Source organism: Plectropomus leopardus, chromosome 1 (assembly GCF_026936395.1).
Source record: "Plectropomus leopardus strain MGB_pleo_1.0 chromosome 1, ASM2693639v1, whole genome shotgun sequence".
Lineage (NCBI taxonomy): Eukaryota > Metazoa > Chordata > Actinopteri > Perciformes > Serranidae > Plectropomus > Plectropomus leopardus.
The window spans coordinates 5,292,279-5,305,166 of NC_142176.1; the positions used below are offsets into that span (position 1 = coordinate 5,292,279).

At 39.3% G+C, this 12,888-nt stretch overlaps 1 protein-coding gene across 1 annotated transcript in view; it reads right to left on the minus strand.

Moving 5' to 3' along the window:
- The window catches only part of ddb1 (damage-specific DNA binding protein 1), a 68,903-nt gene extending 58,434 nt beyond the window's left edge, over nt 1-10,469 (minus strand). Inside the window, exons 1-6 of the mRNA XM_042490512.2 lie at nt 10,317-10,469; nt 7,480-7,628; nt 5,787-5,903; nt 4,671-4,892; nt 4,071-4,185; nt 3,072-3,169 (exon numbers count right to left, since the gene is read on the minus strand). Coding sequence (XP_042346446.2) covers nt 3,072-3,169; nt 4,071-4,185; nt 4,671-4,892; nt 5,787-5,903; nt 7,480-7,628; nt 10,317-10,377 — 762 coding nt within the window. The 5' untranslated portion in view covers nt 10,378-10,469. The remainder of the gene's footprint in view (nt 1-3,071; nt 3,170-4,070; nt 4,186-4,670; nt 4,893-5,786; nt 5,904-7,479; nt 7,629-10,316) is intronic.
- Between the last annotated feature and the right edge of the window lie 2,419 nt (nt 10,470-12,888).

The window sequence follows — 12,888 nt, forward strand, 5'->3', positions numbered from 1 at the left end:
TAACTTAAGGTGTCCAGGGCGCTCCTGTAAAGATGCAGGAACATAGAGCCAAACAACAGCAACGCAAAAGCAGTGAGCAAAACCGCTTTACTCTCAGTGAAATCAATTACCAAAAGCTGCCCCCTTTTGGTAATTGAGGAGGGCTGAAAATACACATGCATGTGGCATTCAGGGCAAAATAAAGGTACACCTGCGAAACAGAATGTGGAAATTTAATTGTTTTTTCTTGATTAGATTGTTTTTGTAAATGTTGAGAGTCCAAATTAAAATCAAAATTTGATTAACTGCACAGCCCTGATGTGACTCGTAGTGTGAACGCTCTCTGAGCGGTCGGACGACTAGAAAAGCTCTAAACAAGTGCAGGTCTACTACGGAGGGCCACTGAAGTCTGCGTTTACAGTTTCATTAATAAGTTGATGTTCAGAAGAAGCCGGTGAATATGTGAGCAGAAGATAACAAGGTCATGGAGAAAGAGAGATGCATTTTTTAATTATGGCTTTCTGCGGAGAAATGGCAACTATTTATGTACTGAGGTGTGTGTGTAGAAAAGAAGTCGCAGCCAAGAGTGTTGGGATTGTGACTTATGAAGTCTAACACCTCACTTGCCACATGGTTATTCAGGGACCGTCTGCTTCTTCGTTTGCTGCAAGCAGTGAAAAAGGTGGAAGTTGTATTTTCCTCACTATACAATAAGTCGGCCAGATGTATTCTCTCCTTTATCAGTTATTATAGGTTAACATGTCTAAAGCATTGTTTCTTAGAAGTATATGTTTAGAGATCATTTTCGACCACATGGTTTGTTAAACTGGCTAACTATTTTGTGGTGAAGACAGCAATAATGATGTAGCAGAATCGTAATAGCAGAAATAGCAGAATCGCTATTTTGAAAAAGATTATTTTGTTTTTTGAAAACTTTCCTCGTCTGTGACAAATATTTTGCATATTTGAGTATTGGACAGGAAAATACAGGCCATTAAATTCTGGGGGTGAGTTTTGTCATTTTATTTTGCTAATTTAATGGTCTGCCTCCAAGAAACGAGTGAGAGCTGCTGCTCAGCAGGCAGAGAGAGACAACGGGAAAATACGGCATATTTCCACATCTAACTCTGTGATTTAGGGGTTTATTTTCAGCAAACCAGAATTAATGATTGCCGGAAAAGTGGAAAGACTAATCAAGGCAGTTTTGGTGAGTTACTTTGTTTCTGTCAATGGGGGAGGACACACACACCTGTGCGAATGTATTGGCAATCGCCTGTTTTTGGGCGGGTGGCCAGTTGGGAAACTGTAGCATATTGCCCGACCTTATCATCACCATAGCCAATAACTCCAGCAAAGATATATTTTTTTTGTCACAAAGACAAACCTAAGTTGTGTAACTCTAATTTAGAAGCTACTACATCTGAACAACTTGAAATGTCCTCTCCAAAATTTATGAGACCCAAAAGCAGCGAGACAGTGAGAGAACGTTCTCTAATTATAGAAGCGGGATGCTGTTGAGGAGCTCCTTGGGGCCTTGGGCTTTGTTAAATGTGAGCAGAGCAGTACAGACTGCAACTTAATCTAGATAAGATAAAACTAAAAGCAGTGGTGTTCGGGGAGCTAAAGTCATCATCGCAGCAGTTATAAAGCTGCCTTTAAATGCCCCTTCAACATCAATCACGAGATTCATAACAAATAAAGTCAAACGCGAACACCTCGGGGTCTCCTAAATGGAGATGAATATTATTAATATGTTCACATAATACAGATTCTGATGACTACTACTACTAACATTTTTATTTCACTTCATTATATAAAAGAGCTTCGCATCTGGGACTCAACTGCCAGCGAAACCTCCCGTTAACAACTTTTGAAGCTTTTTCTCCTCTGAATAATAACTGAACTTTGCTTTATATTAAAAATGATAACAGTCCAATCCAAATGGCTTTTAGGAAACCTGGCGATAAGAACAAAAACGTATGACACTCCATTACATTAACTCTGCAAGTGACTATGATATTACTGAATTGGTCTGGGCAATATATCGATATAATATACTGATATTATCATAATATGAGAATATATGTTATTAGATTTGGGATACTGTAACATCTAAAGTGTTGTCGTTTCCTGGTTTTAAAGGCTGCATTACAAGTTATTAACTTCACCACTTTGTTTTTATATCCACACTACCAATGATGATACAACAACAATATTGCAACAATATTAAATCCACTATATTGTGATACTAGACATCCTCAGAAATTAAAGGGATAGTTCACAAAAAAGAAAATAAAAGCCACGGAGTCGCACCACTTATCAATGTCACTTTTGGTCAAGCACACACAGGTGCTCCCAGCTGTTTTTCTAGATGCATTTCCGAGGCATTTTTAGAGCGGTCGCACCTTGCGCAATGCATCTAATACTCATACCGTTACCTATTGGTTATGTGTAAAAGTACAGGGGCGGTATAAAGGGGGGACTTCTTTGCAGCCCTATAGTGCGATCTCTGTGTACAAGCAGCGACTGAAGACCAAAATTGTGACAAATAAACTGCATCAAAGACACAAAGAAGTGAAACTCTTTGTTTCCACCACACAAACAACAGTCAGAAGACGGGTCATTAGTAGCCTGTTTAGGCAGCCCCTCAGTGGCTTTAAGTTTAGGCTTAGCTGCTATAAGTATGTAACGCATTTATATAAGGAAAATGCTTATTGCTTATACAGACTCCTCTATGATAATAGCAGTAATGATGCTTAGTTTTAAATGGCGCTCGTGTGCTTGTTTTTCTGCAGCCTCCCCTGCAGAGCTGATAGCTTTACATGAGACGAGGCTAACGATCTGTCATTCGCTGTTGCTTTCAATTACCAAAGTCACTGCTCACATTATATTATTACACTGTGAAAATAACATTATCCTTGATGTGTTCCTAGAGACAATGTAAATCAGCCCTACATTAATAAACTGCAGCTGAATAACTGCTGATTGATGCATAATAAGCTGAAGAGTTTATAAAAAACAACTTAATATTTTACTTTCTAACGAGACAGGTGACAAAAACACTCTCAGTGCACATTATCTGATGTCTTTACCTTGATAGTGGGTGGTGCAATGGCCAAGTATTTGTCCCCATTGTGGTAGGTGATGGACTCTTGTCCTATGATTATAGCTCCACCAAATGGCTCTGGCACTAAAATGCAAGCAAAAAGAGTCGGCGTTCATTTGTAACATGTTCCAATGTAGGGCTGACACTAACGATATTTTCATTATCAATTAAATCACTGCCTCCATTCAGGCCCCATTATGTTTGATGAATAGTTCAAAATTACAAAGAGAGGAAAATCAAAGCATCAAATATACACAACAGATATCGTCCACTGTGGGAGACTGCCTTGCTGCGGTTTGAAATGTTTTAATGACTGTTTGTTTATGACAAGCTGCTGCTGACTTGTTAGGAATTTTCCAAACTGCAAGATGTAGAGCCGGAGCTCTGGCATCTGGTGCAACCGCCAATTAATAACTCATACCATCTTAGGTTTAAAAAAAAATAAATCTAAACCATCCACTAAAAACAGCTTGTTTTTGTTTGATTAATGGCTAAGACTCTGTGTTGTCTGGTCTTTATTCTGAAATAATTATATCACTTATATCCAGGCAAACTCAAATGACCACATGAAGATAAAAAAGTGCCATTAGCAGTGCTTTATTATACATTGATTTCTTTTTTTTTCATGTTTTTATTGAGCATCAGCAGTATAAAATAGGCATTAACGAGAAAAAGCAGACATACAATGCTCACTTTTGTCCATCATTATCGTTTAAACCCCCACCCCCGCTATTTTCTGTTGATTTCTGATCATTTCACGGAGGGGTCAAAGAGCTCCAGCAACACTTGTAGCTTGAGGAACAACTTTATTTGACCGACGCGTTTCGGCTTGCAGCCTTCATCAGGGTCATCCTGAAGTGCTGCTGGAGCTCTTTGACCTCTCTATGTCTCCCTTCATCCTCTATGCACCTTGAAAGTTGGTGAAGATGTGCCAGAAAGCTCCTTTCTGATCATTTCAGTAATAATATGTATACAGTATGATTACCTGGGATCACCATAGACGCCTCAGCCTCCACGTTCTCCTGTTTCCAGGGACCCTTGTTGAACTCCTTCTCCCTCAGAGAAACCTCGTAGGTCTTTACATGGCGCCCCTGGGGGTCCTACCACATACAAGACACCATGTTACATTTTCAAAAAAACATCTAAATGAGGACAATCGTACATGAACACCAGCAAAATGACCATTTGTTTACCAGTTGCTCCCCACTCAATTGCACTTATAGAACTTGTATTTATGATTAAGGGTAAATACTCTACATTTGTTAAAATATGGGGGCGTTTTAGGAAATGTCCATGTGATGATGAAATACCATATGCACGTACACAGCCAAAATTATCAAAATATAAAGAATGAAAAGTACATAAAATGCACCAAACAGTCCCTAAGGGTTAAACTTCACCATCAAACTGCTACAAGGCAACATTTAACCATCACTATAGGCTTAAGAGAACACTTGAAAAATTGAAACATTAACTGCAAAAGCCTCACCTGTACGAATATTTCACACACACACACACACACACACACACACACACACACACACACACACACACACACACACACACACACACACACACAGAGTACCTGGTAGATGAAGCAGACGGTTGGGGCCTGGCAGCCGTACAGGAAGTGAACGTCGATGACCTGCAGCTCCTCCAGTCTGATGTTAAAGGCCTTGAGCTCGCGGTTGTCCCGGTCCAGTGGGATCACCTTGAACAACCCGTCATACAGCCGCAGGCCGATCATACGGCATTCTGGGTCTACGATTCCAATGATACCTGTCTCTGACGGACGCCCAATGCGATCCTGCAGAACAGCGTTTGGTTTTAAGGGTAAGATCAGCAGCAAATGTCCAAAAATATAATTTGGTGTATTCTCAGACTGCTGGTTAACACGGTACATCTTGTGAATCTTTTTCAGCTTTTATATTTGAAAATGAAACCTGAGAATTCCACAACTTAAGATATAAACCAAAAGAAAATAGCGACATCAAAATGTTCGATATATGATTATTGTCATTTTAACATACAGCATGTTTTATTTACATGTCTTAAGTGCGCAATGAGACTGTGACTTAGAAAAGGTACAGTACAGTACAGTACAGTACAGTATGGTACAGTACAGTAAGGTAAGGTACGGTACGGTAAGGTAAGGTACGGTAAGGTACGGTACAGTACGGTAAGGTACGGTAAGGTACGGTACGATACCATACAATACAAAACAGTCCTTTATTGTTCGTTTTCACATAAATTTGTCTTGCATCCTTAAGCTCTCAACAGAGCAGCATAAAAACAATAAAAATCACATAAAAACATCTGTAAGGTCGCCTTCCAGCAGCCATCAAAGAGACTATGAAATAAGCGACCATATGCCCCCCCGACAAGGACATTCACATCATAAACATCTTACATTTAGAGAAACCCTAACCAGTCACGGCTTACATGTGGGATGTAGTTCAAATCCATGTTGTGTTGCATGAATCCAAGTCCATTTGTACATTTGTGACTAACTTTGATTAATGAGGGTCTGGTATAGATATGAAGAGTAAACTGGGGGATTAAACCAAATTAAAGAGAGGGTCAAAACACTTGCTTTTCATCATATGAAGAAACCATAAAAAAAATGTATTGTTTGCCTGATATTCCTGTTTATTTAGTAAAGAAGTGAATTTCAAGAATCATTTTAGTATTTATTTCTCACCTGGACATTGCCGTGGGCACGGGTGATGATGTCGATGCTCTCCCCGTTCTGTTTGTATTCTAGGATGCAGGCGTTGTACTTGGATGTGAGAATGAACAGAAGGTCTTTGCTTTCACCCTGAACGAACGAAAAAAGACACACAAGTCTTTTAAGAGCCAACATACGGAGGCCTGCGTTACATCTGATTCCACCAGTCTAATCTGGGACAGACCTGACCGGCTTATGAAATCACGTCAGTCAACAGCAACTTTTCCATTAAGGTTATTGTCTTTTCTTTTTATATAGACAAGATTTATAATGACCACTACTATTTGCGTTTCTGTTATCAAGGTAACTGCTTCAAGCTGCCAGGTACAACACAGAAGAATATTTTAGAGAGGGGAAAAGTTTCTAATCAAAAAAGCATTTAATTTTCCAACATGTAAAATTCCACCTAAACCCTAATGAGGAAGCAAGTTAATTAAAGGGAAGGGTTGGGATTAATTAAGTTCTTCACACTCAAATATGTAAACAAAATCATCATGTATTCGAAAATTTCCTAAAGCTTTATGTTTTTTACTGTCTATAGTAAATAGTAATATATATAATAATAGTAATTTTCTTCTTTTTTTACATATTCAAATTAAATTTCAAAAATCAAATCATGCTACACATAAAGGTGACAAAGGATATATATTTTACACTTTCTTGTTTCTTGGGAAGAAAATAACATGTACTGTGTCTCAGTCAGTGTACAGTGTTTTTGTCTCTGAATGCTCCTTTCAAAAAAAGAAATGTAAAATGTAAAAAAAAAAAAAAAGTAATCTGATATTCATTTCTAAATGCAAAAATAAAAAATGAAAAATAAGACATTTTCAGTTTTCAGGGTCAGAAAAGGAATTATACAGAATGGAAATGCCACTAATTATCTTTTTCTCCTATGAAAAAGAGTCAAATTTGCATGTTGTTGGGGGGTGCAGACTTGGTTTTTCTGCTATAAAACAATAAAATAAAATCTTCCATTTTCAGCGCAGAATCTCCTGACACACCTTTCAGAAAAACCTCTGACTTCCCCATACTCGTGCTACAAACTTGTAGAGATTTCGGATAAACCTCATTTTGACGAGTCTAAAATGACGTCAGAATATCGTTTCAAAGCCATTACAGTGTTAGTTATGCCGATAAATTCGTCACTCTTTGCTTCCCTCACTAACTATTTATTACTCATTTGATTTTGATGCCCATGTATTTAACAATGATGTTTTATTATGCCCAGGAAATTTAAAAAATGACTGGTTTTTCATCTTTGTTTTTTTTTTTTTAATGGGAGAAAAGAAAATAGAGTGAAATTTCTGTTCTGAATATTCAATTTCTGACCCCTAAAATTAAAAGTAGCTTAGTTTTCATTTTTTAATTTTGAAATGAAAATCAAACCATTTGCTTTTTTTGTTTGTTTTCTCATTTCTGTTTCTTAAAGGAAAATTCAAAGACCGAAAAATACGCAATCGTATCTCAATTAACAAGGCTCCTAAAGAAGCCAGCTAAGAAAATTATTCACGTTGCAATTAAAAATATAAATAGCTCTTCATTCAGACTGACTAGTTGTTCAGTCTTTCTAACAGCCAACCAAAAAAGTTCATTTCAAGAAACTTTCACTCATTGCTACCAACCACACACACACACACACACACACACACACACAAAAACAACTCACCTTTGGCCTGAAGAGCTCCATGACAGCAATCTTTCCATACATGCCCACCTCCTTGACGGGCCGCAGCCCCTCTGCTGTGACCACATAGATCTCCAACCGCGTGTTTTTAGCTATGAGCAGATTGAGGTCCTCCGCAGAGGTGAAGTGACCTGAAAGACACATCGGCATAATTAATGTGTTGATTAGAGTAATGAAGGAAAAGATGACTGTGAAAGGTGTGAAAATATCAGCATTGGGGCTGGAGAGGAATAAAGACAGCATCAAAAATCCTGATTTTCTTGAGCATTTTTTAATAACGTGGCAATTTTGGAACATTATTGGGGTGTCTAACTGATTATTAGACACCTTTTGAATATTCTGTAGCACTCTGCTCCGAAATGAATATCTGAGTACCAATAGAAAGAGTGTAGAATTATAGGTTGGTGTGATGTTGATGTGTTTCTCACCTGATGTAGATCTGCTCACTGAAATATCGCAATAAATTTGTTTTTTCAAGTTAGTGCAGGAATTTCTCTGCAAACTGTGTCTAGTCCCTCCCATATGCACCTGATTTGAAAGCGATGTGCGAAGTATTCTTTATACAGTAACCTCATAATTTATTTTCTTATTTTTTTATTGATTCTGGATAGGGACTTTCATGGTGGTTAGAATCCCTTTCAGGAAGAGCATTATCTGAAAAAATGTGAAACTGCTATAATCAGAGTTTTTTTAATGTTTATGTCTTATGTAGTTTTTAACATTTACATGTTTTTCTACTGTTTGTGTCAGATATCGAGTTGTCAGTTGACAGTTAAATTTCCATTTGGGGATTAATAAAGTATTTTCAATTCAATACAATAAACCAGTACAAATAATCAGGCCTGTTTGTTCTAGAAAGGAAGAGATATCTGTGGAAAATTCAGCTCCTGGTAAAAACCTCCTAAACTTCAAGATCAGAAAAACACGAGCACACATCAAGGTAATAGAGAAAAAGTTGAACACACTGCAGCATGTAGTGGGCGAACCGCCCGCCTCCAACTTGCCAAACAGTGTAAGAAAAACACTAATTTCTAATGCAAAACCTCTTTGTTGAGTGTTTCTAGTGGTTTTAATCACCTGGTCTGCTTGTTTTGGAGAGAAAAGACCTCTGCGGGTTATTCTGCTCATGAAAACCTTCCTTAGCAACAAATTCTAACCAAGAAAAGTTTGGTTGCAATCGTCACTGCTAGACGTCACATTGTATTTACTCTTATTTGTATTGGTTGCTGTTGTTTTTTTGTAATAGTTTCTCTCTTGTTTAATTCTACTTTAAATTTTGTCAGGCCTTAGTTTGGCATGATTGTTTGGCTTAGTAGTTATGTTATAATTTTTATTATAACAAGCAAAACACACTATACAATCCTGGGCCAAATCTCAGGCTTGCAGGTCTGTCACATTTTATTGCCCTTGAAAAACATATATTTATGATTAAGTTTAAATCCTCTACCTTTGTAAAGATATAGGGGCATTTAATAAAATTTCCAGAAGGGGAGAAGGCTACAGAAGTCTATTTGTCTTAATCCTTTGATGACAACATAATTATGTGTATTTCCATTAGCTGTTTTCTTTCTTTTGGACCATCAATAATTATATAGGTAGCATTTTCATGCCCTGATTACTAATCTTAGACCTTAAAAAGAAAATGTGATGTCCTGTCTCAGAAGTTTTTATTAAAATGATATCTTGCTAAAAATGCTCTGTATGGCCACTTACATAAACTGCACTATTTCATCATGAATAACATTTATTATTTTATGTCCATTAGGATTGTTGTGTTTTTCTTACCATGATGTTGTTGCTATGCATCTGCGCCCCTCTTTCTCTTTCCTATATATCATTTTGTCATCTACTGTAATTCAATTGTTGTTATGACATCTATTACATGTCTGTCAGTCCTGGAGGAGGGATCCCTCCTCAGGCACTCTTCCTGAGGTTTTAACTATATTTTTTTTTCACTGTGATAGGATTTTTTTTAAGGATTTTTTCCTACAACGATGTAAGGGTCTCAGGACATAGGGGTGTCACATGCCGTAAAGTCCCCTGAGACAAATTGTGTTTAGTGATAATGGGCTTTATAAATAAAACTGACTTGACTTATGGTGCCTTACTAGATTTCTGTTTTTGTTATGATATATAAAGTATAAAAAACTGAATATTATTTGAAAAAGGAGAGGATATGACGACACTGAACTTAAGACCCTCATATCACATGTTGGCTACATGTTACATAGAAGAAAACGTTCATGTGTAATAACGCACTTAGCTCAGCATTAAACGATTCATAAGAGACGTTAGATTACTCAATAATGCCAAATAAGTCTTGTTTACAACACCAGTGTCTTGTATTTAATGACCAAGATCAAACGACGGCAACAGCTTTTCTTATGTTTATAAGGAGGGAAACTATGTGTCAGGAAAAACCTGCATGTTTAACGCGGTTTAAAGTAGCTGTGCGATATTATCATAATGTTTATTACCAAGGGAAAACGCATTTTGGTCTGTGGTAACGTTAATGGGTAAACACTGGACACGACATCAGTTAGCGTCGGATACAGAAGAACCGACAAAACAGTTGACGGGATTGTGTGTGTGTTTCGACATACACGATGTTAACAGATACAGATAGGTGTGTTTCGTGACTTGCACAAAAACAAGTGTACCAATACTGACTGGTAAACATCTGAGTTAGCAGAGCAGCAGCTAGCGGCGGCTACAGGCCCGTCTGCAGCAGTTTAGTTGCAGCGCGGGAGCTCAGTTAGCACGCAGGTGGCAAATGTTCAACAAACTGCAGAGAAAAACAACAAACAGCGGATATTTACCGGTGATGCAGGCGTTCACTGCCGTCGGTTTCTGGGCTGTAACCACGTAGTTGTACGACATGTTGGACAACGACAAACGACAAACACCAGAGTAGTGTTTTAATCTCACACAAGTGACAAAATCATTGATAATAACACTTCCGGAAGTAGTTAGCGGAGCCGTTTAGCATCATTAGCGAGGTAACGGCGGAGGGAGAGCGGTGAGTCTGAGTGAGAGCGCCCCCCGGTGTCAGGAGGCCTGCAGGGCTCAGCAGTGCAGGGTAAGTGTTTTTGTTTTGTGTTTCTTTTTTTAATTGATCATTTTTAATAATATACACTACGTTGTAAAAGTATATAATTCATCTTAAAACACATAAAAATTAACAATTTTAGTAATAAATCTAAAACAACTTCAAATTCACATAAAAGAAAAACAAAACAAACAAATAAAAAAACATAAAGCAAATGTGTGTAGATAGATAGATAGATAGATAGATAGATAGATAGATAGATAGATAGAGAGAGAGAGAGCATTTCAGTATATATATTGTTTTTGGGTTTTTTTTAATGATGATCGGGAATTGAACTATCACCTTCCAGTTCTGAGGTGTTGCCCACTGACATGGCACAGAGCTAAAGTCCTGCCCTACATTTAGGAAACCTCCTCCACTGGTCTCTCCTTCTGTGATAAAGGGCAGAGGTCAATGGAAGAGGTGTTAACCTGGATGTGAGGCAGGAGTGGAGCTCAGTGTTAAATTCATTTTAAAGAAAAAAAAGAGAGCAAAGTCAAATTTTTCCTTCAAAATGAATACAACATGTATGATTTTTTTAAAAAATTGAATCAGTAATTAGATGTTTATACTTACTGATTTTGGGCAAACAGGAGCGTCCGGGGTAAACCTGTACGACAACATGCATCTCGCTTACATATCGCCCCTATTACTACATCTGCAGACGTTGGAGATGAATATGCCCACCAAGAAGAAGAACCTGCAGATGGCGCTTTGCTTTTTTGACATCGGCAAAGACATCGGCGAAGACATCAGCGGAGACACCGGCAGAGAATGGGAGCGGAGCGGACATCGGCAGAGAATGACAGTGGAGCGGACAATCAGAGACACCGGTGGAGAATGACAGTGGAGCGGACAATCAGAGACACCGGTGGAGAATGACAGTGGAGCGGACACTGGCTGAGACACTGGTGGAAACCCCAGCAGAAACACCGGCAGTAAATGAGAGCACAGTGGACATCTGCGGCCCCTGCTTCTGTAACTACATAGCCAAAAACATGGGTGAGAACTTGTTGTCTTCTAACAATGTAGCTACTGTAATAATTGTGCGTTTAGGCGACTGGAGTATAAGTTTGCTGCCACCAAGTCAGAGCTGTCAAATAACCACAGAGAGTAGCTCTGTAGAGAAATATAACAACTTTATTGACAGTTTATATATAGGACACAATTCATAAAATGAGAATTGGGCACTGGCTGCGAAGATACCCACACGTCCCCTACTATTATCCACTGCACACATTTTAATACAAAGCTTGAACTCTAACTTATGGCACACCTATTAACACTGCGCTAACACCCTCTTGAAGGCACCGAAATTACAGTCACATCACACTCTTTGTTATGCACTGCACTGCACACGTGACCACGCCATAATAAGAAGTAGGAATCTATTGGCTGATGTGCAGTCCACATATCACATTTCCCACTAAAGCCCCGCCCACATTATTAAAGTTATTAACTCTTAAAATACCGTCCAATAAAAGGCTAAGAAGAAGTATGAAGTTAGGTAGGACAGTATGCTATCCAACTCCCCAGGGAAATGCTTCGTTGGACGTTGGCGTCGGCTTCAGCAGAGCTTCAGCGGTACTTCAGTGGAGCAGTGGCGGCCATGGCACTCACAACAACTGGCCATGGCTATCTACAGGAGGTGTGTGGGCCTCCGCTCCTAACAGGAACCACTAAACCTACCTGTCTTCATCGCCAGCAGCTCTTACCAGCTGCGAACGACACCCTCCCCCCTTACCAAAAGTGCCATACCAACCTGAGGGCTGCTCTCTCCTGACTGCCACAAAGTCAGTATTTTTTGTTTCTTCTCACAGTCTCTTCCGCCTTCCCGCCTGCAATCAGGCCCACCTGCTACCAGATCAGTCAGTGAGTCCGGCTCTCAGTCACATCACATTACTATGTAGAAAAACAGTTTCAGTGTCATGTGTGCGGTTCGGTTCGGGTCATTGATTAATGCACATGTTTATGGGTCGCCCATAGGGCGGCCTGACCCGCGCATCATTGATTGTAATGTCCACAAAAGACCAGCGGCGGACATCAGCGGCACAGGCGGCGGAGAATGAGAGCGGAACAGACACCGGTGGCGGACACCGGAGAATGAGAGCGGTTCTAGGGTGTCCCGGCAGAGGCCACACCCTCTGCCCCCAATCACATAGCCTAAAAGATGGGTGAGAACTTCTTGCAGCAGCGGCACCTAACTGTGGCATCTCGTGTGGCACCCCCAGATGCCGCAGCTAGGTGCCGCTAGCAGTCGCAGCAGTCGCAGCAGATGCCACTGGTTGCCGAGACGTGCCGGG